The 27,930-nt window shown below is 45.7% G+C and overlaps 2 protein-coding genes across 3 annotated transcripts in view; both read right to left on the bottom strand.

Moving 5' to 3' along the window:
* LOC135908598 (calcyphosin-like protein) overlaps positions 1-17,580 on the bottom strand; it is a 46,301-nt gene extending 28,721 nt beyond the window's left edge. Inside the window, exon 1 of one of the 2 annotated variants that reach the window (XM_065440419.2) lies at positions 17,490-17,580. In XM_065440419.2, the coding sequence (XP_065296491.1) occupies positions 17,490-17,507 (18 nt within the window). In that variant the 5' untranslated portion in view covers positions 17,508-17,580. Of the gene's footprint in view, positions 1-1,117; positions 1,442-17,489 lie in introns of those variants that run through there. The other variant, XM_065440421.2, reaches the window with a different exon arrangement.
* Positions 17,581-19,315: 1,735 nt separating this feature from the next.
* The window catches only part of Hem (Nck associated protein 1 Hem), a 55,068-nt gene continuing 46,453 nt past the window's right edge, over positions 19,316-27,930 (bottom strand). Inside the window, exons 19-23 of the mRNA XM_065440405.2 lie at positions 25,159-25,241; positions 24,905-24,982; positions 23,587-23,671; positions 22,180-22,290; positions 19,316-19,660 (exon numbers count right to left, since the gene is read on the bottom strand). Of these exons, the coding sequence (XP_065296477.1) occupies positions 19,353-19,660; positions 22,180-22,290; positions 23,587-23,671; positions 24,905-24,982; positions 25,159-25,241 (665 nt within the window). The 3' untranslated portion in view covers positions 19,316-19,352. The remainder of the gene's footprint in view (positions 19,661-22,179; positions 22,291-23,586; positions 23,672-24,904; positions 24,983-25,158; positions 25,242-27,930) is intronic.

The following is a 27,930-nucleotide window of genomic DNA, read 5'->3' as shown; positions in this document are numbered from 1 at the left end:
TTTGTTCAGCCGGAGCCCTTCAGTGGAGTCACCCACGCATAATTAGCGTGTCTTGCTGCTTGAGTTAGGGAAAGTGTTTTGCGAGTCAAACTAAGACATCTGTATGTGTGAATTCGCTGCTTGCCCACAACTTTGCGACAACTGTGCCATCGGTGTGCAGTGGCACTGTGTCAGAGCCACCGTTAGTGCTCAGTAAAGCACTGCCTACAGTGACTCCTAAGCAACTTGTCTATGTCACAGCGCTTTACATATACGGTGACAGCGCTACGACTGAAACCATCGGCATCTCTGTGACCGTACATTGAGAACGTACATGTACACTTAATATGTTTCCCCCCCCCCTTTTCTTGCACCCTTTTTCTTTAGTCACTTGCACTCGAGATTGCCTAACAAATTCTCTAGACACATCGTGCCCGCCTATAATACGGAACGTCATTCTCGAGACTAAGAGTTGCTCGCGCATTCCATTGATAAAAAGAATTGTGCAAAATCAGAAAGCACCAGTTGCCAGAACAGCAGCATATGTTTCGAGTACAAGGAAGCAAAACACACTCACGTGAGTTATACAGCGGAAAAGATGCAGTTCGAAACGCGAAACCGTAGATGTCAATTTCTGTGCCCAGTTTCGGTTCCTTCAGAGCGATGCGCCGGCAGAACAACCCTTGAACAGTTAAGCGACTGACTCGAGTACGAGCCGTTTGTTTTTCATTGATTGTCGTAGACGGCGTCATGACCACCAAGTAAACACGCACAGGCGCGCAAAACACGAATAAACAGGCGTTTATTAACAAAAAAAGCATATTTAATGCTCTCTGAGCCTCAGCACTCGCATAACCTACCGGAAAGTTCCGACAAGTGATCGTGGCCCTAATATAAACAAAAATAGAGGTCTCGATAAATAAACCAAACACTCACGACACTGTTTCTTCGCTTCGTCTCTTCCGATCTCGATTCTGAGTTCACCATGCATTGGTTCGGGGCCTGAGGTTCTCACATTAGTTAATTTTTACCGAAGAAAAATGGCTGCTCTATGTACTATAAAGGATCACATAGTGCCACTCACTTATCAATGCGCAAATAAACATTACTGCAGCGTCAGATAACTGAAAGAACTTACCTTAAACCAATGACGACCGCTGCTCAACAGATGTCAACTCAACGTCGTCCGCTGCGGCAACACCGATGAACAGACGATGCCGTTATGCGATGCAGACGACACGCACCATGCAGACGAAAAAAACAGAAAGACGGAAAATGGTGTCCGCTGCAATGACGCGTGCCCGGCTGTCTTCGAACACCGATGACCGCGCGCAAATCCCCAACACTGTACAGTATCAAACGGGCAACATATCGCTAAACCACCACTGTTGTACGTGTTGGCGCGGTATGCTAAAATATAAAGAGACTACTGCTTCCAAAAACTCCGCATCTTGGTATCGTACATGCGGGGTACCCCGACCCTCGTCGGTCGATATAGGTTTCATTGTACGTAGGCCGCCCGGCCCATCGGAGGGGCCGGCGGTTACTATGGGTACTAATCGTAAACACAGCGTCCAAGTCGTACGCACAAAAAGAAACTAAATGATTACAAAAGGAGCATAAAAAAAAGTCAGAGTGAGAGAGGGGGAGAGAGAAACAGAAACGAGGAAACTGTTTCCGGCGAAATCTGCTCCGCGACAAATCTCCGCGTATTATATCGGGCACGTGCTCGCAGTCGGCAGCGGCAACGGATCCCTCGCTGCATACGTATGGTTCAATTCACTCGTTTCGCGAATGTAAAGCGCACTTTTTGGCTCTCCACGCCAAATGTGTTTAAAAGATCGCGTGACCTCGGGCCATGCAGAACGGGCCGGGGACATCACCCCATGCGAGCACTCAGCGATCGCGAGTGCATGCATGCGGCTTCTTTTGGCTTTGTCTTGTGCTGTGGCAGCTATACGGATATTTGCTTAGGCCAACGGGTATATACGCAACGGCGTTCGCAAAGTATCGAACGTTTCTGCGCACCGCGTCCATTAGATTGAGACACGTGGGCGTACAGCAGGTAAACAATTCCCGACACACTCCGCGCGTGTACAGTTCATTAATTGCAGTATGCGCGCGTCGATGCACGTACACGCGACTATTTGCGCACTGCGTCCCTTTCCTGTGTGTACGTACGCAAAACGCTGCGCGAAGCCGGCGGTGGAGACAAAACAGTCGATCGTCTGTCGCCGTTCCTGGGACAGACGAACCGCTTGTGGCGTCCAATGGCGCCCTCTCAGCAGTAAATTTTAATGACGCGTAATCGATATTTTTTTTTTTTCTCGCTCGCAAGAACGCCGCGGGCCCGCCCGATTCTGCGGCTCGTCGGAAAGCTGGGGAAATCCGTTCGTTACCTAGGCGTTCGCGCGAGATCACAACACCTAGTTCGCAGCGTCTACAAAAGCAAGAAAAGGGAGGAGGAGGAAGTAGAGAGGAAGAGAGATAAAGGAGCTGGAAAAAAATGCGGCGCTCCATGGCACGGTCGCAATTAGCAGGTTCGTCCATTGAAGTGAAGTTCGCTACCACACGGCACTCGTTTCACTCGATTTCTATAGAACGCCGTACACGGTGCATTAACCTTTCGGTACGGAAGGCAGGGAGGTGGAATGCCTTTCACATAAGAGGACGTTTTAAGATTGCGTTTTTATCGTTATTTTCTGGATGCGATTACAAGTGCGGGTGCGCTATAGATCTTCGGTATCGCGCATGGGCGAGCGGCATCCAGAAGATACATTAGACAGTTTTAGTATACGGGAGGCAAGCGGCTTGCGTACGCAATAACTATAGGGCGACGGTACTGCGCATGCGCAGACCCAGACGTAAGGATTTGCGCATGCGCAGTACCATGGCCCCTAGTTCTTGCGTACGCAAGCCGCTTGCGTCTCCTAAACTAAAACTCTCTATTAACGACATAACGGCAAAGCTGTGTTAAAAAGTTCCATCCCAAGGGAAAAAAATTATGGGGTTTTACGCTCCAAAACCACTTTCTGATTATGAGGCACGCCGTAGTGGAGGACTCCGGAAATTTCGACCACCTGGGGTTCTTTAACATGCGCCTAAATCTAAGCACACGGGTGTTTTCGCATTTCGCCCCCATGGAAATGCGGCCGCCGTGGCCGGGATTCGATCCCGCGACCTCGTGCTCAGCAGCATAACACCATAGCCACTGAGCAACCATGGCGGGTCATCCCAAGGGAAGCCCATTCAATTCGACTATACTTCAGAGCTGAAATGCATCACGCAGTGTACACGAGAGCAAAAAGGGTCTTCCCATCGAATCTACATCGTTCACAAAGCTTGACATATGAAGTCCTTTGATTTAGGAAAATTTGCTAATTGAACCGGCTAAGAGTATTCCTACAGAACGCCAGCATTGCGTGTCCAGTGCAATACCGAACATTTTTTTGCGATTCTGGAAGTATTTCAATAATACAGAGAGGGGAGACAGAAACGTGGGCAGAAAGGGACGGAGGGCGCACAAAATATAATATTTGCTTTAAATTCGGCAAGAGTGGTGCTCAGACGAAATGCGCAGAGAGGAACCACACGCGGATAGCGCTGAGATATTTACATCGACGAACAAAAACAAGGCTATTTCTGGCAACACATCCGAGTGAGCAGGCTGCCAGTCAGCAAGAAAATGGAAGCTCAATATAGTTAGTGGTTGCCTTACGAACGGGAACTATACGCTAAAAAGACAAACGCAAAATTAGTCTAAACCGACAACGTAATCGTTCAAAATAAATACACTCCTTAATACCATCGTAACAGGCTGATCTATTATAAGAGATTCTGAAGCCAAAAAATTCAAATTTCGATTTTCGGGACGGCGAATTTTCAAATTTTTTTTTATTATTTGTAACATTTGCGGCTCAGGTAAAACTTCTTGATTTACTTAGAATTCAATGTGGTCTATCTTCCCCGATAAAAAAAAAATATTTGTCTTAGCCTGAGCAGATGTCAAAAGCAATGACAAGAGGGCGTGCTGGTTGCAACAAACTTCAAGGCAGCGTCGCCCACTCCGTATACTTCACGCTTAAACTCTCCCTTAGCTCGAGGGGGGCACCACGCATACGTGGGCTACCTGCACGTGTATGTGTGCGTCGGTGGGAGAGGGGTGTGTGTGCATGTACTGATGATTACCACGCAAGGGAGGGCCAATGCCCTCCCTCCCCCTTATATTTTAATGGGAGGGCGGGTGTGCACTCTGTCCACCCGTGCGTACTCTGACTTTAGGCCTTAGCTTCGTTGCTTCGTCTTTTCTTCATTGAACCGGAAGCAATAGCTCGGGATCAACTCCGATGCCGCCTATTCAAGTACACGTAAAACGCAAGAATGATTTTATGAGACACGCGCTCTTGACCGATTTGAATCAGATTCGCTGCGTTTGAGAGAGAAAGATACATTCTAGTGACTGCAGAAAGCAGAATTTCGATTTAGGGCATATAATGATTTTGCCCACCTTAGATGCAATATTATAGGTGCTGTTTGCGGGATCGATATCGATTATCATTGCTAAGTACCAGAGTTGTAAACTTAATAGTCCGTTGATGAAATATGGACATTTTCAACAATTTTTATTGAAAATCGGCAAACAAATAACAAACTCCAATTGCCAGAGTCACTAGATTTTGGCTTTCTCTTTCAAAAGCAGTAAATTTTATCAAATTGTGTGTACTGGTTGGCGAGAAAAACTATTTCTTCGTTCCCGTGTATTTAGTTATAGGAGCCCCCGAGTAAGAGCTTTGTCTTAACAAGCCCAACACCGCCAATAAGAGTCGCTTTTTCTCGTATTGTAGAAAGGCGCGATTCACTGACGCACACCAACTTATTCTTATCCGTACGTGCCTTTACTAGCCTGGTAGACCACGCCCACATGAGCCTTAATTCTTTCGCGATGGCTAGATAGATGTTTCAACAACCGTAGTATTTACCACTATAGATGCACATTCTGTCATAATCGAATGTTCGAAGGAACCAAAAAACAACCATTCGATTCACATTCGAAACTCGGAACGTTCGCACACCCTTATACTTCAATGGTGTGACATGCGTACTCTGGCGACAAAAGGACAGGTCAATCCATCTGCGTGGTGACGGACCAGTGGGCTCGGCGAGGCATACATCTTCGAGTGCATGGTTCGGTTCGATTTGCCTTCAGCCAAAGCGCAGCTTCAAGAACTGTGTGCTACACACTCTGTTTTGCTTTTCTTCATGAGCAGTGCACGACGTTTGTATACGCGCATCCCAAGCGAGCAGCAATCAATGTGCGCTCAATAACATTCTGCTTGGCCCTCGGCGGGCGTCGTACACTTTTCGATTCAGCAGTATACGCGCAGTGTAATGGCGTGCACTGCTGAGTAACGTCACTTTCGGAGTAAAGTCACATCGGCGGAGGGTTTAGAAAGGGTGCATATGGTCTGTGCCACAATAGCCCAGGGTGTACACCATATTTTTTTATTATTAACGCGAAAGCATTAGTAGGTCCCATGAGGCAGAAATGCCGGCGTTATCCGCAACGAGTGTTAACAAAGACCATCACCATCAGTGACGTCATCAGCGCCTTGTATGACGTCCGTTGTAGTACAGAATTAAAGTTGGAACAAGTTAGAGTAACGCGACTTAGGGTGGAGCACAGTGAATTAAGTTCATGGGAACGAAGGTGAATTGAAATGTACTAAGGTGAATTGAAGTGGATTAAGGTTGATTAAGGTTGGTACAGATTAGAGCAAAGTGGAATAAGGTGGACTAAAGTAGAGTTGTGAAGGGCACGTGACAACGTATGACGCCACGTATCATGGACGTAACCAAGTAATTAGAGAAGCCATAATGCTTTTACATTCAAATCGCGCAACGATACTTAAGTGACTCAATTTTTATAGACGAGAAGAAAGGGGCTTAACCGAGGGGCCTGATTTTTATTAGACATATCATAAGAAGCCAACAAACATTGACACCAAGGACAACACAGGGGAAATTACTTGCGCTTAATAAATTAAATAAAGAAATGATACATTATAGGAAATGAAAGCGGACGAAAAAACTCGCCGCAGGTGGGAAACGATCCCCCTGCCTTCGCATAGGGGAAATTACTTGCGCTTAATTAATGAAATAAAGAAACGATAAATTAACGGAAATGAAAGTGGAAGAAAAAACAACTTGCCGCAGGTGGGGAACGATCCCACAGTCGCTGTGGGATTGTTCCCCACCTGCGGCAAGTTGTTTCTCCATCCACTTTCATTTCCATTAATTTATCGTTTCTTTATTTCATTTATTAGGCGCAAGTGATTTCCCCTATGTTGTCCTTGGTGCCAGTGTTTGTCATTTTCATAGAATACACCCTGTCTAGAAAGCTTTACACCCCCCCACCTCCAAGGGTGTATTATATTAATTTGGCAGTACACACAGGAATTTGTGAATTCGCTCTTTTTCGCAAACAAGATAAGCCGAGTACCTTGAAAGAAACATAAATATATGGAAGTGCGCTATGCAGAAATTCTGGGTACGGTACACACCGGCGGATACTTTTTCGCCAGATTTCGTTTCCCTTTCCTACCCGCCGCGTATATAGCTTATTGGATATGTGGCGTGGCGTTGCTGAGTTCCAGGTCGAGGGCGCGATCCCGGCTGCGGCGGCTGCATTTAAACGGGGGTGAAATGCAGAAAACACTTTTGTACTTGCATTTAAGTGCTCGTTAAAAAAACTACAGGTGGCGAAAATTAATCCGGAGTCCCCCACTACAGCGAGCCTCATAATCAGATCATATTATTTTCCTTTTACTTGTTATTTCTACAACTAAATTAAAGTGAAAATAAAAGAAATAAAAAGATTTCTCCTATGCTCTTGGCTTCGTTGTCTGTTGGCTTCATACGGGAGATAAATGGCGCGCGAGTATGGCAAATTGCACCAAAAATTGCACCAAAAAGCACACCCAAAACGGTGCAACAAGTGCCCTCAAAAGTTCAACGTCCTTTGCAGCGTCTTCTTTCCTACCGTCTAGTATATTGAGTATTCGTGCATGTGCATAGATCTGGCCTTGGTGGTGTTATCCAGCGCCCCTCATAGCTGCTGCGGCGCAGGTGACACATACATGCATAATCTAGCCACCGCAGTAGCTCAATCGGTTGAGCCCCGCAGGTGTAATGCTAAAGATGTGGGTTAAGTAACCACCAGAGGCGAAACCACCAGAGGGGTGGCAGAAAGTTAGGTGGGCGGTTGAGATTAAGAAGTTTGCAGGGACAACATGGCCACAATTAGCACATGACCGGGGTAGCTGAAGAAGTGCGGGAGAGGCATTTTCCCTGCAGTGGGCGTAGCAAGGCTGATGATGATGATGATGATGATGAGAGGCAAATGATCTCTTCGACCACTTTCATTTCCCTTTCCCTTATTTCTACAATTCAATTTCAAATGAGTTATTTCTCTTACGCTTTCCTTGCCTTCATCGCTTGTTGGTTACATGTAGTTTTGACTACATGTAATGCAAAAATTGAAGTTGTGGGCTTTTATTGTTCCAAAGCAACACTATGAGTGATGAGGGATGCTGCAGTTAGGGCCAAATGAATTCTTATCACCTGTGGTTCTCTTATGTTAGCAAACGCTCATCTATTTGCATTTAGATATCTTCCTCAGAATGCAGCTGCCACTACTCAGGTACGGAACCTGCAGCCTCATGATCAAGAGCAGAACACCCCCATTAGCCAATAGGGACGTAACAGAAAAAAACGCAGTTTTGCCCGAAAGTCGAAGCAATGACAGCGACATCGCAAAGCATTGGACATCCTCAGAGCGTCGGCAGCGGGTAGCGAACGCTTCGTGCTGCTTCTCGCATCACCACGTCTCGAAAACTTGAGACTACGCCACCTCCAACGGTACAGGCACGCGGGAAGACAGTGCGCACGAAGCAACCAGCCATCTCGACTCGCCCTTATGCTTTGCACCCGCCACATATTACTTCTAAGACAGGGCGCGTGGGCCGCGTATTCGCTAACCGCACGGACAGCCATGACCAACTGGTGGGGTGCGCGAAGATTTTTAAAACAATTATGGAATCGAGTAGTCACTACTCAGAAATCCGAATATTTTTTCCAATAATTTACGTCGTCGACTGCACGCTATCAAGCATGAAATTCAAGCAGAAGTGCGATAACTTGCATCCCATGGACAGTGGACGTAACATACTATATATAGAGCACGCTGTCGCTCCGACAGCCTGACTTTTCCGGCTGAACACAATCACTCGCAATAATATGTTGTATAGAAACGCCAGCCGGCTATGGGTATTGTTTAATGCTATATATAGTGCAGCGCCAGTGTAACCTCATCGCATTAGACCAGAATACGTCTCATTGCAACATACTTTATACAACAGTGGCACCATCTGCCGCAACCGTTCGAACTGTAAAAAAAAAAATGTTTTCCACTCTGCCGTCGCCGCAGACGGCACGTGCGTCTGGTTTGGTATCGACATCGAAGCAAAGGTTAACTGGCCCACAAGAAAACTTTTACGAACTTTATGTGATAATGCATAACCACATATACTCCGAAGAGCCCTCAGTTTGCGATCTCCGTAATTGTTACTACTGCTCCCTTTACTTGCGCTTTTAATAAATCATGCTTTATAACGCGCAGTGTAACGCCAGAAACATTTTATTGTGATAGTCAAGATGTCTGAATTTTCATATTAATCGTGAGAAGGCTGCACATTATTCGCAAACTACTCCAAAAATATTCGATATTTGATTCTGTCCTATTCGATTCCATCTCAAAAGCTACCATTCCACACCCCTAACGCACAGCAACGGCCGGGCTAGAGGAGGAGACGCGTACCCACCTGCCACCCCCTAACGAGCGCTTTATCCCGCGCACGGGAAGGTGGCGCGCCTCAAACCACCGTTCTCACTACCTTCCTCGGCTCGCCCTCGCCGCACGCTTTTCCTCGCATCCACAGCACACAACGTGCGAGTCTCGATAGGATCTTATCGCAATATTGGATTTTAGGCGGATCAAGGCAACGGCGAAAATTCGCTTGGAGTGTGCATACCATTGTTATCGCGATAAAATCGAGTCCGTCGGTTCCCCTTCCATTGATCTCCCAGTGCCTATCTGCGAGTGACGCTTACACTAACGTCGCGAGTTTCAAGCAACCTGTGCTGCGTGATGGCGAAACTTAGTACGAGTGCTCCAATCTGCAGACGATCATTGCTGAAGGCGAAAAATGAAGTCCAAAGTAGTAAAAATTGCAGGTTGGGACAGTCATACATTATATCTGTATCATCGCCACACAGTTTAACCTTAACACGTAATGCCAATTTCTTTAGCTTTGCGCCCCTCATTACCATCATCATATCATATTGCTATCAGCAGGTAATATATAAAAAGATCCACCAAGGATTACGATACTCCCCAATACGAAATTTGAGCGCCGCTCTATACGTGTTTTCATTTCGCACTATATCGGCTGTCGCAGACAATCTGACTCATACGGCGTATTGCAAACGGAGTGAAGTGTGGCGCGACTGCCTCGCTAATCGAGAGATCGCGAGAGGCAGCGCGTGGGTGACGTACACGTGGGCGCGATTCACAGCAGCCGCCGCAGACAGACATCCGCTCTGCAGCGGTTTGTTTCCATATATGGTACCGGTGGACGCGCTCGACGCATGCCATCTGTGAACAGACGACGACGCGCTACTCTGCATGCCGTTACCTCTTTCGTCGCCACAAAGCCCGTCTTGCGCGGTACCACGCTTTTCTTGCAGGTTGCCATTATCCCTCAAGAGAAAAGTATATAATAGCTGTGTCTTACCAGTACTCACGTACGGGGCAGAAACCTGGAGGCTTACGAAAAGGGTTCTGCTCAAATTGAGGACGACGCAACGAGCTATGGAAAAAAGAATGATGGGTGTAACGTTAAGGGATAAGAAAAGAGCAGATTGGGTGAGGGAACAAACGCGAGTTAATGACATCTTAGTTGAAATCAAGAAAAAGAAAGGGGCATGGGCAGGACATGTAATGAGGAGGGAGGATAACCGATGGTCATTAAGGGTTACGGACTGGATCCCAAGGGAAGGGAAGCGTAGCAGGGGGCGGCAGAAAGTTAGGTGGGCGGATGAGATTAAGAAGTTTGCAGGCACGGCATGGCCACAATTTGTACATGACCGGGGTTGTTGGAGAAGTATGGGAGAGGCCTTTGCCTTGCAGTGGGCGTAACCAGGCTGATGATGATGATGACGCTTTTCTTCTCACACTATTACCATAGCCTCCTCCTCCGCTTTCCTCCTCGAGCTCTCTTCGCTATCGCCGTCTTTCGTCTCCCTCTGCGCTCCGCGTTCGCTTTCATCCTTCGCCGACGCTCGCCGCAGGAACGGGCGCCTGAATGTTGTGCTCTAAGATTTCAAGGGGAAAATACGTGCGTGGGAGGGGAGGGGGTTACGCACCAATTTTGCCTTGCGGCACGGCTTCATGGCACAAATAGCAGTGCCGTGAAGCCACACCGCAAGGCAAGGTTACACGAGTACGAGTTCCATAGTAGTTTCAGTGTAGCCGCGTGTATAAGCCCATCGAATGGCAGCCCCACCTATCAGGAAGCAACGCGGCCCCGAAGCGGCCGTTTAATGAGGCCGTCGGAAAGCGCTGCCGGACGCCGCCAGAGCCAACGCAGCGTACATCGCGCTTCGGAGGTAGCGGAGAGTCTAAACATATTCAGGAGAGTATAGAAGTTCTAAACCCCGGTATAGCGAAGCGCGAGAAGAGTCGGGTATAACGAAGGCAGAGCGCCGTACGTATGCGCGGCGATCATGTTTTTTTCCGGTATTTTTAAAGATCGCCATCTGGAGATAACATAATTCTAGTCCTCTATCTGCATTATTCGGAGAGGCGGACATTACTTGCACGAGAAATCGAAACACACATTCAACTTATTAACTAATATGACTAACTAACTCCCTAATTATTTACTTTACGGCGCACATTACAACAAGAACTGTATCTGGTGAGGTTGCATGGGAGTGTCCACTGAGAATGAATTGTCAGAATGACATAAGCTTGGAGATATGCACCACAAACACGCCGTTGTTGCATTGTTGTTCCACTTAGGCACTTTTTTTAACAAAGCACTCGTTTATGCATTGAAGCACGAAAGTAACCAGAAAGCCCATGTATTTCGTCCCACACTTCAGAATATATCTCGAAGCTGGTGTCATCCTGGAGATTCATTGGCAAGTAGATACGTCTTGCAAGCTCACCGGCTGCAATTCGTAAATTGCAATATGGCTGCAGCGTAACTAATTAGGAAGTTAATTAATTATTGTTAGTAAAATGTGCTTGGATTTCTCGTGCTATTAATGTACGCCTCTGAATAATGTAATTCAAGGACAGGAATTATGTTGTTTGCTTCGGGCTATCTTTTTTTAATTCGAAAAACTTAATGTGATCACCTCGTAGATAAACGTTAACAAAGTCTTGCGTACATTTGAATCAGTGATACAATAGACAAATTGGAATTCCAGAAGGTGCGAGTACTCCTTGACGTGCAAGTTGCTCAGATTTGCATACATCTGCGTATGATTGTTTGGCTATCCTGGCAGTTTTCTCGATGGGCGCCGGGTACTTTGCATGAGCCGAGGTGAGGGGTCGGGGTGGGGCTTCCGATCTTCCAATCTCCTCTTACTTGGTAATGCTAGGAGAACGGCAACAAACTCGGAAAAGGGGGAAAAATCGAGAGGCAGACATAGGCACTGCGACCTTCCTGCCGCTTTGTCTATGTCTGCCTCTCGACTTTTCTCCTTTGCCAAGTTTGCTGGCATTCTGCTAGCATAACCATGTACTGACTAGCCCTACAAGCCACTCTAACGCCTCTTATTTCTTAGCGTGTTATATATTAAAATGTTTACTTTCCCCCTGCTCTCGCTGACGCCAAGGGCGTCAAGCAGGGCAAATGTGCCTAACTCGAACGCTGGGCAGGTATATTCACAATCTAATAATACATGCTCCATCGTTTCTCTAGCAAGCAAGCAAGCTCATGCTTCTTCCTTGTTGTACCTCGCTTTATAAGTGCGTGTTCTAAGGCATCCTGATCTCAAAAAACGAATGAGCTTTCCTTTGAGTTATCATTTCATTTTTTCTCTCTTAAGTAGTTGCTCATAGCAGGTTTCTTTCCATTGCCACTACCCATGAGATTATCTCAGCCTCCCTTACTTTCCGCTTGACGTTCTTTGTTGCCATGCCAATCACCTCGTAGGTAAACGCTCACAAAGTATGCGACCGGTATGGTAGCATACTTGCTGGTAAACTTCCTAGTTATTTTCCTCCACTGTGATCACAAATCGGCCGCCGCAAGGGTGCCACCGTGTTGCCACTCTGCGCAGGCGCACAGGCGCAGACGACGAGATGCAATTCGGACAAGACTCGCCATAAACGCAATTCCGAGCCTAATAATGATGATGAATTGCGGCTAATCCCTTTGTAACGAGCGGGTTGTTTAAAGCATCCTAGCCGGAGGGCATGGACAGGGCATGTAATGAGGAGGGAGCGTAGCAGGGGGCGGCAGAAAGTTAGGTTGGCGGATGAGATTAAGAAGTTTGCAGGGACAACATGGCCATAATTAGCACATGACCGGGGTGGTTGGAGAAGTATGGGAGAGACCTTTGCCCTGCAGTGGGCGTAGCCAGGCTGATGACGATGAGCGGGAGAAAATGTATACCTGCCGAAGAAAAACAAAGGGGGGAGGAGAAAGAAGAGAAAACAGAGAGAGAGGTGGAGAGGGCAGACCCCAGCCCCTTGATAATTTGAAAGTAGCAATCTCTTCCCCGCGGCGCTTCCCTCCTCAATTCTCCTCGCACGCCAGCTGCGTGCGCTGCGCACGGCACGCTCTTTCTCCTTGGCTCCCGCGTCGCAGTATTCGACTGATTTTGGACCAGTTGTGCGCCCCAGTGGTGTAGAAATTCTTGAAAAATGGTAATAACAGCATCGAGAATGCTGAAGGTAACGTTTCAGAGAAGGCTGGTTTCTTCTTAAAGCTGTATGAATAGGGCATACTGATGTAAAAGGAGCTTTAAGGCGAGTTCTATACTCCAGAATTTTTTTTCTGCCGCATGAAAAGATGCTTTAATTTGTGGATCTGATCTAGTATTGCTTGTGGCACATCACTCAGAGTTCGGTTTTTTTTTTCTTGCCCGTGCGCGCATGTGCACCGCAGGTACATATTCAGCGTGCCTTCGTATAATGAATTAGTCGTGAGTGCATCGTCCGTCCATGTGTTTGTAATAAAAATGTCTGTGGCATAGCTGAGCTTAAGCCCAGGATGCGAAGCATACTAGCCTTTATTTTAACGCGACAGCGTTAAGGAGCTCGTGTCGCAGAAAAGCCGGTGTCGTCGGCGTTGGCTCAGGCGTGCGGCGCTTGCTCAGGCGCACATTTCGTTGTCGCGCCGAACGCTGCGTTGCTCGACGCTCACCGCGTCCGATGCGGGGCGCGTAGTCGCTGCGCCGTAGCAAAGCCACCTAGAAACAGTCTCTGTAACACGCCGCAACCTTCGCTTCTCATTCCAACGAGCAGCTCTGTCTCCAGGGCGGATCTCACCTCGTGAGTGTCTAGCAGAGGCAAGCGCAGCTGCTTACATACCGCCGCGACGCCGCGAGCGACGACGCGAGTTGGAGCCCCGTTTCTCCTCTGCCGTGACGTCACGGTGTCACGTGGTTTTGAAGGCGACACCGCCGCGCCTGAGGAGCTAGGTTGAGCTCTAGTAATATGCTTCGCATAAAATGTAACTCAACGTGAAACTAAATAGAACGGTTGCGCAATTTGAGTGCCAGCAAGAGTGCGCGATCATGCGAACACCCCCTGCATATTGCCGGTATTCGTGAGAACACCAAATAATAATCGCCACCAGCTCATGCGTTCGCAGCAGCGCAGTTCAAAGCAAATTCAAGAACTGAAAAATAACGGAGAAACTCCACTGTAGTTGTCTAAGTATACGTAGGCATACCCGCCAATTTCAGTTGGCTCACCCCTGAATTTCAAGTTGGCCCAGTCCCAAATTTTAGTTGGCCCACACCAAATTTCATCTTGGCCCAACCTGATATTTAATTTGGCCCGCCCACAAATTTCCAAGTTGGTCTACCCCCAAATTTCAACTTGGCTTATGCCCAAGTTTAAGTTAAAATTAAATTATGGAGTTTCGCGTGCGGAAACCACCATCTGATTATGAGGCACGCCGTAGTGGGGGACTCCGGTAATTTTGACCAGCCGGTGTTCTTTAACGTGCACCTAGGTGTAAGTGCACGGGTGTCTTCACATTTCGCCCCCATAGAAATGAGGCCGCGTGGCCGGGATTCGATCCCGCGACCTCATGCTTAACAGCCCACCATAGCCGCTAAGCAACGACGGCGAGTTAAAAACGAAACGTAGACTAGCTAGCGTTTATCATCCGCAATACACCGGTATCTTGCCACTATTTTTTATTCAGGGCCTGCATTCAATGTATCTAAGTGACTGACGCACACATCGAAGTAAGCTGGAAAGAAAGCTCCTCTACCAGCCGCTATTTCGATTTTCACTAAAACAGGCAACGGATCTTAACAATCACGAAAAGTGCGATCGAGAGGCTGTATCTTCGCAAATAATTGTTCACAGCGGAAAGCAATGCCTTAGTGTTGCATTTCCGACAGAAGAACAAACAAATTAAATTATGGGGTTTTACGTGCCAAAACCACTTTCTGATTATGAGGCACGCCGTCGTGGAGGACTCCGGAAATTTCGACCACCTGGGGTTCTTTAACGTGCACCTAAATCTAAGTACACGGGTGTTTTCGCATTTCGCCCCCATCGAAATGCGGCCGCCGTGGCCGGATTCGATCCCGCGACCTCGTGCTCAGCAGCCTAACACCATAGCCACTGAGCAACCACGGCGGGTGACAGAATAACAGTTGGCGACGTGCGACATGACGAGTCACAGCAGAATATGCAGCATATACTGAGGACACCCCCATTTTTGTGCAACGTACAAATTGTCGCAGCAAAAACGCTGATGAGCCGGCGGCAGAAATTTAAAAAAAGATGAAGCATTAGGGGATGCATTGATACGAGCAATAAGAAAGGCGCCTTACCTCGCAAACAATACTGCTCTTTGTCGGAACAAAGTTCTTTCTTCGCAAACTGTCACGCTTTTTTGTGGTATCTAGAAACTCCATAACTATCTTCAGGCTTCTTGCGGCAGTTATATGCGCTACAGCACGGCATAGCGCTAGCATAACACCGCAGGAAACAAAGCGTGCAATGTTCGCTGCGCCGAGCCAGCCGCGAGCTAAGGAGAAAAATGGCGCCAACAAAAAAAAAAAAAACAGAAGCAATACGCAAGATCCGCGCGTTTCCAAGGGAAACGGCACGGATACCGATTGTGCAGAAAAACGGGGCAAAACTGGAAACAGGGGGGACGCACACGGGGCGAGGAAGAGCCGAGGAGGTCGCGCGGCGGCGGCAGAGTTCAAAGAGTGGTGGTACTTTCAAATTATCGAGGGACTTTACCGACCCCAGTATAGTGGCGCCATCTAGTTCAGGCGCCTGCAAAGGCGTCCTCTAACGCACCGTAAATATTACGCTAACATTGTATAGCCAGCGATCCGACCTTTTCGAAAAATACACGGGATGATTTTTACGCGTTGTCCACACTACGTGCTACGAGTAAATGCTTATTTTTAAACAATTATTGAATGCATTTAACGTTACAGAAATGGGCATTAGCAACAAGGCTACACCTTTGCGGCTGCCACTTTTTCCGCCGAGGTTTTCCTCTAAAGTGGCACGCGATAGATGTGCCTAAAACCCCTGAAACTTCGTAAAATAGCGACCTTCTCATCCTCCTCGTTTCTCCTCTCTTTCGCGCTCCCTCCTCGACCGTGGCGCCGCCTACACCGCTCGAGCGTAGCAACGGCGCCAACATGCGCTCCTCGCCACTCCGTAGACGCTTCTCGAGCGAAAATGGCGCTGAAGCATGGCGCGAGGGCCCACGTGATGCTATTAGGCCAATAGCGACGCGGCGTCGGCCTCGGCCAGAGCGCGCGAGGAGGAGGCGGCATTCTTCAAAGCGTAGCGCTACTTTACGAAGTTTAAGGGGCTTTAGCTCTACCTAGCTGTACCGTGGCGACCGCGGTCGCCACGGTACAGCTAGGTAGACGCAGGCTCGCAGTGCAAAGATGAACTAACTTGTGGACTTTTGAGGTCGCAGACATGCGTATGTTTCATTCATTTTACTCAAAATTTCAATTATGTATTACTGAGAATGCTCTCGCTACTACGAAATCAGCTAATGGTGTTGGCGGGCTCAGCTGCTTGCGATGACGCTAAATGACGACGTTGTGGAAGTGACAGCAAGCGATTTTTTCCACTGTTTCTGACACGAGATAGCAAATTCCCTGCAGGTGCTGTGCCGTAATATTAGGCTCACACGTACACAGCAGCCTCTACGACAGAGTGGCAATGTTTTCTTACTATGTTCAAAAGTGTTTCAAGAACCCTTTAAGGTTTTTAAGTTTGCTTTCATCTGTGTAATAAAATGTCCAGAAAACATGCCCACACCGAAGAGTTGCAAGAGTGACAACAGCATCGTGCTAGGGTGTGCCGTGCTGAGCATGAACACCGTTGGCAAATTGCAAAATGCAGTGCAAACGAGAACGTCATCTGCAACAGATGCGAGACGAGCGTGTCACAGCTTATTGCCTGAGCCATGGAACGTCTTCAAAGTCTTGCTAGTTCTTCGGTGATCCATTGGGATTTATATAATTCACTGGAATTCCAAGAGCCAACCAAGACCATGTTTCAGTACAGACACCCCCTTTGGTGAGCAGCGACAATCGACAACCATGGAGGTGCCTCGCATACAACATTCATATGCAGATAATCAGCATGCTGTTACATACAATGTGCCACTGCTCAAACCTTGGAAGCTACGTGGTCCCCGACGATCATTGAAAATTACCACATACGTATGTTGTCGAGCAGATCTCAGATATGCACTTTATATGCACCCTTCGATTATGTACATCAGTGTACTTATGTGGTAAATAAACTTCAATTAAAATTAGCTTTAAATACCAAATTGATTTCAACATACATTAGCTATATTGGAGGTCCACTCTATGCAACACATCTTGTAGAACACCTTTCAAAGTGACACAGGTTCTGAAACGTTTCATGAACTTGCTCACCTTTCTGACAATCATGTGGCAGTATCATAAGAGCTCTATAGTATTGTACTGCATAGTGGTTTAAAGCAATACATGTATACCTACAGAAGGGCTACACACCCTCATGTTCCATATATTTGTGTTAACTAGGAAGACAAATGCCCCTATCAAAAGCCATATATTGCAGAAAAATATGTGCCAGATGTTGCCCTCATGATCCATTTACCCGTGGTATATCACGACTCAAAGATCTCATTCTCGTTACCTAGGAAACAACAGCTCACCTTCACTGACAGTTCCATCTTGGTGAACTGTCCACAATATATGTCGGCTCAGAATCATTTCTTTGAAAAGATGCAGAAGTCGGCAAGTTGAGGGCACCTGAAACAAGAAAAAAACTTGTTCCATACTTGGCGCCCCAAACCCTACCTACACTCCCACCAATAACTATCTTTTACCCCTCACTCAGTTATCTTAACAGACCTTTAGTCATGTGTAATTGCACCACAGGCCCTTCGCGATTGACCAAACATTAATGTATATGACCAAGAAGACCACGACAAGGTGCTTCAAACATCTTCATCAAAATGTTTTCAAACCAATTTTCTTTTATAGTTTAAATGGGCACACCAAGCATATCTGGAATGTTTTTGCAAAACAGTCTGTCAACATGGCCGGCTGTCAAAAAGTGGAGCAGATAGGTTGATTGAAACAGTTAAGAGGGATATCTTTCAAACGTAAATGAGTGGTGACCGAAGAAAGGTTTCAAGTAGAAGAGATGGTGTTGAGGTTCCTGCATATTTATTCTATAAGCATTGCAGCAAAACCATGAAACAAACAAAAAATAAATAAAGCTGCAGTGACTGTTTCACAACCTTCCCTCCAAGTGTTGCCTGCACAGCAACAAAACCACATAAGAAGAACAAGATACAATGTTGGCAAGGTCATCTTTATGAAAACTGCCTACTCATGCAAACATGTACGTAGGTTCTTGGAACAGAATTTCATTCACTCAGGTTTATCTTTTTGATTTCTAGACCATCCAAATCAATGTGCAGGCTTTGGTCTCGAAGCGGATGTCAAATGTCATGACAGGTGATTTACGGTCTTGATGCTACTGTAATCCTACTAGATGAAAGTATAACTTAAAAAATTACACACAATCTCCTGTGGGAGCTATCTAAATGATGTGTAAGCACTTTCTACTAATCACCTGCTGTTTCGTTATCATATGCTGCTGCGTTTCGTAAATGTATTTGCACGAAGCACTGCAAAAGAATCATGAAATGGAGCATGGCAGTTGCATGAGACGAAGAAGAAGCGGTGAGCAGTAGCAATGTTTACTCATGTTATATGATAGTATGTTTGGATGATGCCACTGTTTCGTGGAAGACGAGCACTGGAAGATGCATGCTCTAGTATGTCACGTAATGGAACAGTGTCCCGTTTGGTAGACCTCGTATATAGACGTGTTCGACCATGCTGCCTTCTCTCAATGTGAACCATTATCAACCGTACTCCGGTGGCGGCAGTTTTGTATGGCGCGGCCGCACGGGCCCTATTTTGAAAGCGATCTATGATGGGGACAGAGTGCACCGAAGTGCCGATAGTTTCATGTGTGCTGTCTTGTCGCCGCTTATTTCGCGCTGAAGCGCGAGGCAGCACGAAGGTCACTCCGCTCACTGCTGCGGGGCCTTATCTTTGTCAATTCGTCACGTAAGATATGACGAACAGACAAATGGATGGACGAGTTTCCTTGTAGGGTAAGCATAGAAATGCTTACACATTCAAAAAGTTGTTCATGCTTTATTCCAACACACCATTAAGGTAAGGGGTCTTGCAGTAGTGTGCACGACAAAGCAGAACAAGAAATACGAGTAATGCACTTAAGACAAGTTCATAGTGAGGTCTGAGAGTTTTTCTGCCAGAAGATAGAGCATGAGGGAAACAGCTGAGCCAGCTTCTTGGTTGGCTACCCTCCGAACTGAAGGAACCAGCTGCACTCAAGTAGCATCCACAATTTACACATAATGGAGGGGTAAGCTTATATGTCTAACAAAAAAAATTTTGATTCTGTGGCCTCACAAGATCAAGACAGTACAAGCAAAGCTAGAGGAGTTTGTTCACACTTTATTCGTGCCGACTGTTCAGGCCTCAGCCTTGTAGACAGCATGAGCGGCATTGCGGAGTAGAGCATATGGGAAACAAGATTCAAGCAGGTCCATGGTGAGGAATGGCGATTCGTCCACCAACAGGTGGAGGAGGAGGAAGACGGCTTCACGACCAGCACCGGCTTCTCGGTCAGCTTCCTGGCCGAGCCGCAAGAGGCTGGACGATGCCAGGGCGAGGAACTCCTTAAGCCGGTCCTCGATGTCGTCATGGCCACAGATGGTGAAAAGGGAACCGGCGAGAGCATTGACCGCGTGGGCCAGGCAGTGCATGTTGTTGGTGTGGGCTGTACAAGAAGCAGCATCAGACACAGAGTCACGCTACTCATAAAGACGATAACACTCCTCACTGCTGCCAGTGTAAACTAAAACAAGAACATGCGAAAATGAGTGAAAAAAAAAAGTCACTGCACATTTATTTGACAGCATGGTACAACATGTTTCAATATTCAGTCGCTGAACATCTCAAACGAACCCGGACTCAAATCGCATCCGGGTCACATACAGAGACAAATGTGACAATGTTAACACTTTCTTGTTCATGTCTCGCTAACCCTTTCAGCGTCGTGTTTTTTTGGAGGTGACACACCCCAAGCATCAGCTCTTTTCCTTGTAAGTTATAAATTGAACACGCTCTAATTTTGGTTGTGCAGAAATGAAAGAAATGACACGGGTAATGACAAATGCTCTCTTGGTGTGGTTCTCATATTCCTATGTGAAAAAAGGAATGTCAAAAGGAACGTAGCGAGGCAAACGCAGAAATGCACCAGTATGTAAGTAACATTGAAAAGGTTAATGGCTCAATTTATGTTAACAACATGGTTCACAAAAAAAGAAAGAAACACAGCGGACATGTGCAACCTATAGAATCACGGCCTAATTTTCAGAGAACCTGATGGCTGACCAGACTGTCTCCATACCTGCCAACCTGTGAACTTTAAAATCCATACATATAATGCGGCAAGACACCAAGAGAGGAAAAGAGGGGGAAGGGGGAAATAGTTCGAATTTTCAAAAAAGCTTGCCCTGAGCAGACACTTATTGTGAAATACATATGCCCTTTATAAACAACAGTACAGCTTTAAACAAAGCATACAAGCATAAGCAAATTTGGAATAACAGAGAATGACAAGCGACACATTTTTTTTTTTAGATCAATCACCGTCACTTTTTTCAGTGGCTCTGCTGGTACCAGTTTTGCCTGCTTCAGAAGCTTGTTTGTATAAACATGCTCACAGCAACTACTCCGCTGACGATCTTTCACTATCAGAGAACTCTCAATGAAAGTATGGGAGACTGACGAGTAAAACTTTCTTGAACACAATTTACCTTTTGTAATAGTTCATGCAACACTAATAACATCATAAAACAAACCCAAATTCGTAAACATTAAAAAATTTTCGAACATTTTTTGGGAGTTGGCACTCAAGTGTCCCTAATACTACTTCTTTACACCACAAACTTCTTTAAACGCTAAGCAATCTACAGATCTCTATGTTCTTTCAAACAACCTACAATTTGGCGGTACATTTCTTCAAAGTAATTATTGTATCCCTACACAGCTACAGCAGGTAATTCTCCAGTGGCAGTTTGAAACCTCAGAGTGGCTTGGTTAAGCAATTAGTGGGAAAAAAATGTGCTATATTTTGACAATGCGCCTAATTAACCCCAACACTTCTAGCTTGGACCCCACATCATTTTCATCACCGCATATCAATGTGCATTCAACTTTTGGCATTTACATTCGCAGGCAGTACTAGCTGCAACTTGAGCTTCACTTGAAAACTTAACCAGGAAGTCACTGCAATGTGCTCTAAACAATACGGCATGCAGTGCTAGGCAACTCGAAACATAAGCTGCTACGAATTGCCGAGTCATATGCTGTGACCATATCGCAAGCATTGCTTTGCCAATTTAGCAATTGCGCAGATAATTCCGTAGACAATGTAAATGATTTTCCACATCTGTTATTGCGCTTCATTTTAGCTTCGAACAAATGTTTTTAAAGAACAGAATTTAAAAAATCTAAATTTGCAGCTTCAGCTAAAGTGTAAAGCACTTACTGTGACAGCTAATACAATACAGTGGAGCCCAAATATATGGAATTCAAAGGAAAGAGGAAAGAAGTTTGATGTACTGAAAGTAAAATATATTAAAATGTGCTAAACTTCCACACATCTTGGATAGCTTCCACAGACTTCTGCAAATGGAAGCTTATCAGATGGCTTGTCCAGACACTCTGAATTGCAGAGCTAGATAAAAGGACAGTTCACACTACATTACCATAGATCCATTGCTAGCCTTCACAAGTGCTAGCCTTCATTGTGTGCTAGCCTTCACAATAAGAGCATTACAATTGGCTTAAAGGCTAATTATGGCATGACATCATTCCATCATGGTTGACATCATGGTTGACATCATTCCACATAGGTTGGCCTATGTTTATATTAATTATGCGTGTCAACATGATCTGGAGCTGTGATACCGTTACACTAAATAGGCTAGCTTAGGAATAATTAGCTTGAATAAAGGCACTCAAGGTTGCAAAAGGTTTTTATGTCTTCCTTCCGTGTTTGCAATGGTGCAATAGGACACAAAACAATACAAAGAACAGAACAGGAAAGATTGTCCCTGTTCTGTCTTTACTTTGTATAGTTTCGAGCACCGCTGCACCCTTATAAGTAGTGATATGTTCCCTTCTTCATATGGCTTTTAAAAAATCCAAAATGATTTGGGACTTATGTGCCCATATTTCTAATGCACCTCGTGCAGAACAGCTTGACAGACACAAGAGAGCTGTGCTTACCTTCCAAAGAAGGCTTGTAGACAGAACCTTCAGTGCGGGCAAGCTTTGGCAGTGAGACGGCCACAAAAACCATAAGCAGACAGGCCACCTGGTACTCGTCATCTCCCAAGTCTGCATGAAAAACAGGGCACGCGTACAGTTGGGACAAACCAGTCGCGGGAATTTACCACAAATGCTGCATTTACTAGTGTAAGGCGAGCATCTCTTCATTTCACAAGGTGCGGGCCCTCCAGAAGGCAGTCTATGCAGAATAATGCAACTACCGGCAGCATACTACGAACACCTTTATTCAGACATACTCATGGCACCCGTTCTCCTTGTTGTATGACAGACTCGCCTCACTGGCGCTTTCCCAAACCTGGTTGTCCTCTGCGCCATCAAACTGTTTGGGATTCCAGTTAGCTTGAAGCTCTTGACGACGGTCTCAAACAAAACCGTGCACTGCATGTTCAATATTCACGTGCACACTTTTTGCAGCGATGTCCTCTTCTTGTGCCCAGAAGCACAATGCAGCTGATCAGCCTAAGCACAGTTGGTACCATTGAAGCACAGTGGAACTATGTTGCGTGATCTTGGGAGGCGGTGGTGATGACACCATCCGAAGGACAATAAGTAGTGCCATGTAGTAGGAACTTGCAGAAATTAACGGGCTGTGGGTATGCAGTAACGTTCAGTGAAACTTTTTTTTTGCCAATTTCCAGGCTCCAATATGCACTTGCAGATCTTAAATGAGGGCAGGCTTTACACAAGTAAATATGGTAAACTTCGCTAAAATATGCTGTACATGAAAGCCTGCTTCGTTGAACTACCATGTGTTGTTTGAACACATTATAAAGACCTCTTCATTAACTATCCGCAGAGTGGTTTTTCTGTTTACCTGTTTAGATATACCTAACAGTGCTATTGCTTAACATTTTGACATTTCCTGTTCTCCACACACAGTCTGCTTATTGCTGCATATACACGCGGTGTCTTTGACCAAAAAAGAAATCATGTATAGCAATGTTCAAATACAAAAATAGTAAGCAAACATCAACCCTCTGGGAAACAGTTCCTACAACAATGTGATCTCAAGCAGCTCTCTAACAGTAATTAGATAAGGACACAAAGCTTCTCAGTCTCTTAGTTAAGTTCAGTTTATTGGCTCACGAACAATTTAGACCACACTGTGCCAGCCACAAGATGTCAAAAAACATTAATTATGAAACATGAACAGAAGCTGCATTGCTCGAAAATGTATTCAAAAAGCCAGTTTTGTCAAAGAAGTCCTGAACTTGCATAACAGGGGCACAAGTTGATCACAATAAAATCTGACTGTGATCTCTGACATTTAATGCGGGGCATAAAGGTACAGCGGAGCAAAAAGTCATAAATGACACTGAATCATGTAATAGGAAGTGCTCTGACCGTTCTTCTGAGACCGCAGTGCTGCCACCAGTGCAGGGTCAACCTTGCATGGGAGCCCAGCTGCGGACGCCATCTCACTGACAACCTGCAAGCACAGAAGGGAAGTGACGAGTCTCTATGAACACACGAAATGCACTCCCAGTGAATTATGGCATAACAAGATGAGGAACTAAAGAGAATAAAAATAAAAGAGGGGAAAAAAAAAGGCTTGCTTTGTTACCATCCAAAAGTACCACTTTCCCCTAGAATGTCGTCTGATTACACACTGAGACTTGTAAATTGACGATTGAGCGACTTGTGAAATGACGATTGAGCAGATTTAGAAAGGCAAGCTGAGGGAACATTCTCGAGTGATCAGTTTTGGGGGATACAGCCAGTTTTGCGAGATTTCCCGTGACTCGGCACCAAACACGTTGGCACCTATGTCCGACACTGACGGAATTTCCGGTGCTGGATTGAGCCCGCCATCCTTGCGCACTGACAGGAACCCAGTTGCCGGTATACTTCTTCCCATCTGGTGCCGAGTCACACGAAATCTGACGAAACTGGTCATGTCCCTGAAAGTAATTGCTCGAGGATGCCGCCCCTGTGTCTATTAGAAGCAAACATGGAAGAAGCATTACCCATAACAAAATGAACATGCTGTTATTTTGTTGTCACAGATGACTGGCATGAGAGTTTTACATGAAAAACGTCTTCTGTCAGATTTCACCCATCGTAGACTCCCCGTGCACTGTGGCCTCGAAATGGCATAAAGTTCACAAATGTTGCAGCGAGTTTGGATCTTGAAACACAAACCAGCATCACAGTTCTGCATTCATTATTCTAAAGATAGATGGTATTTTCTGGACTGAAGTCTGCAAAATATAATTTTATAATCACAAAATTTTCGGACAGTGCAGGCTATCTGTAGCTATAGACTAAACATGACAAAATTTTTGAAGGTCATAGGCACACTTAAAAAAAAAAGTGGCCCAACTTTGCAACTTTACAGTACGCTAAATAACATAGCGGTATCTGACGTATACAGGTGAAATTGACATAGCACAAGAAAGATTGTCTGTTGGTAGCAACATTCAAAAAACTTGCTTTCAGCCGAAATTACAGGGGCAGTGTGCCATCTAAAAAATTCTTTACTTTAAACCCAAGTTTGTGCCTGAGGACTGTAACCCATGTGTGGACTACAACCCGGAAAATACAGAGTTACTGTTGGCTAGGGTCCATCCCTTCAGCTTGACCTATTATCTGCGTTTGTTGTCTCTTAAAATACCCAGTTTAGAAAGGAGTTATAACCCACATCGACAGCACATCCACTCACCAAGGTTTCTCCATTCGAGACATGGTGCTTCAAGTCTGCCACCGAGCTGAGCAGGAATGGTATCCGCACCGACAGGACCTGCGTGCCCCAAGCCACATTGAGTGAAAATTCGAAACATGGACTTAATTGATTTATGTAGTACAGTTGGAGTACCCATCTATAGTTCCCATAAGTATATCCTTATTACTAACAATACGAATGCACACATTGAACTTGCATTTGCAGTTCAGGCAAGTAGGGACTAAGGCACTCACATCATTCAAGGCTTCCTGAGCTAGCATCCGGAAGCAGAGGATGACGCCGACGATGGTCATCCTCTGGAGAACACTGTCCACATCTGCAGCAAATAAGCAAGACCTGCTGCAACTGCAATGATTCTCGTCACTTGCAAACACGCAAACACCCTCCAAAGTTTACCAAAGATCTTGCCAGCACAGATGCAGTTTTCTACTGTAAGCTCACCAAATTTTTTACTACTATACATTTCATTATTAGCACATTCTCCAAGTGCATTAATTAAAAACAAAATATGACAAAAACATTATCTGTGGGAATCAACGCTATGTGAAGCATCTGTGACAACAGGTGCAAGACTTCAGCGATGACGATAGTACGACAGCGACAGCGTGATGACCGTCTTTTTTTTTTTTTTTACTCCAGTGAAGAAATGTTACGGAAATGATATTGTGCAACAAAAAAAAAAATTACCGACGATTACGTTACTTCCTAATGCGAAATTTGAGTGCAGCAAATAAGCTGTTTCACCTTTTCGATAGATTGAGGCAAAGAAATCGAGCAACACATGTATGCGCTATCACAGAATTTTTTTTTATTTTTCACACGTATTCCTTTAACAAAGACTCCACTAACAGTTCTTGACAGTCATGAAGGAAGCTTTGTGGTCGGAGAAATAGACTGATATATGTTCGACTTGGTACACCAATGCTTGATTCTCAAAGACGAGATCTATACAAGTGCCTCGCGAGGTTGTCACAGCCGTGGGACGCGTTACGAGCGAGAGGAACGGGATGTTCTCCCGCATAAGTGTTAGGAAATTGCTGTTTGTCTTTATGTCAACATTAAAGTCCCCCACTACTAACATCGGTGTGGATCGATGGACGGTTAATGCGAGTTGCAGGAAGTGCACGACGTCTTTCGTGAGTGCGGTAGCGGACTCACGAAAGCGGTATCAGTCGGTCGCTGCTAGCGCTGGGGGGATGAAAGCGGGGCGGAGCTGGTTACGAGGCCGACGACAACGCCGACGCGAAACCCAGGAACTGACGCCAAAGAGCCATTTGTGTAGCCAGCCCTCCTCCACAGTCTCTCCTCCTCCCTTCCATCATCCTCCCTCGCCCGGAGAGCCGACAGCGCGCATGCGCGGCGGCGGAGCAGATTCGTCGGCGAGCTGGTTACGAGGCCGACGACAACGCCGACGACAACGCCGACGCGAAACCCAGGAACGGACGCCAAAGAGCTGTGCTCTAAAACGACATGAACTTAAGAGAAAGTGACACACCAAGCGCCAAATGTTACGACCTGTTTATTATGACCAAGAGCCACTCCGAAGGAAGTACAATGTCACTTGCGCCTTCAAAACATTAGCTGTTACAAGGAAAGGACTAGGGAATGTGGGCCGATCCCGGATGCAGTGCAGCCTAACGGAGTGCCACAAAGCGCCGGCTTCCAGGAAGCACAAATGGGGGAAGCTAGCACCCTCCAGTTTGTAATGCACATGAAAGGTAACAGTAAGCCTATGGCCAAATAGAAAGTGGCGCACACGTATATGCTCTTACACATGCTGCGCAACAACGCTTTTGCCACTCGCCTCAAAGAGCTAGTTGCTGTTGGCATGAGAGAAGTACACGTGCAAGTGTGCCCGAGCATCAGGCTGCTGCAGCGAGACAGCGTTCAATCGCACATAGGAAACTTAAGAGGCCCGAAATCAACCTACCGTGAAGTGCCTGGAATGAACCAAAGAATGGTTCACATTAATAATAATAATAATAATAATAATAATAATAATAATAATAATAATAATAATAATAATAATAATAATAATGGTTGTCACACATGCCCCTAGGCACATCCCATGTGCATCTGGATGTAACATTAGTGGGACATACGAGCTGCTTGCATGTTCTGCAGTCGATTTCATCCAAGTTGCCACTTGGTAAACAATAAGCTCAGAGTTGACCAGATCTCTGATCTGTGCCACCTCCGGAGACAGTGGCTGTAGTGAAGCAGAATGGTAATATCAACAGGGCCGGATCGAAGAGGTGTGAGAAGAAAATTGGATGGAAAAAAGAAAAAAAACGAAAGTACGAACATTTAATGAAAACTGTTGTGAAAAACAGTAAGCAGGTGCGTACATATGTCAATATGTAATAAGAGGCCAAGCTGATAACCTGCCAAAAAAATTTTGGCAGGTTATCAATCCCCAGTCATCCCGTGGTGTCAGAATTTCGAAAGATGGTGAAATCTTACCTGATATTGACTGTGCGAAACTGTTTAACAATGCATTTTCATCTGTGTTCACCACCGAACCACACGTGCCTCTTCCTGTTTTCACTGTTGCTGCCATGGCTCCAATGCCGGATATTATTTTTTTGCCAGATGGAATATCCTCACTAATTGATAATCTTAAATTATCTTCATCAGCTGGTGTTGACGATATCACGTCAAAGCTTTTAAAAAACACGAAGCGCATCTCTGCCATGTATTTAACCCTGCTGTATTCCCAATCACTATCATCAGGCTCGCTTCCTAACGAGTGGAAAAAGAGCAAGGTCGTTCCAGTCTACAAATCAGGTAACCGTAATTCACCCTTAAATTATCGTCCAATATCCATAACTAGTATCCCTTGCAAAATAATGGAACACGTCATATACTCACACGTAATGAATTTCTTAGACAGTAATAACTTTTTTCATCCGTCACAACATGGCTTCCGTAAAGGGCTGTCATGTGACACTCAATTAGCTACATTTCATCATGACCTACACTCAAATCTCGATACTAACACTGTG

This window comes from Dermacentor albipictus, chromosome 9 (genome assembly GCF_038994185.2).
Source record: "Dermacentor albipictus isolate Rhodes 1998 colony chromosome 9, USDA_Dalb.pri_finalv2, whole genome shotgun sequence".
In the NCBI taxonomy this organism is placed as follows: Eukaryota; Metazoa; Arthropoda; class Arachnida; order Ixodida; family Ixodidae; genus Dermacentor; species Dermacentor albipictus.
This window is presented reverse-complemented; position numbering and strand designations above follow the sequence as displayed.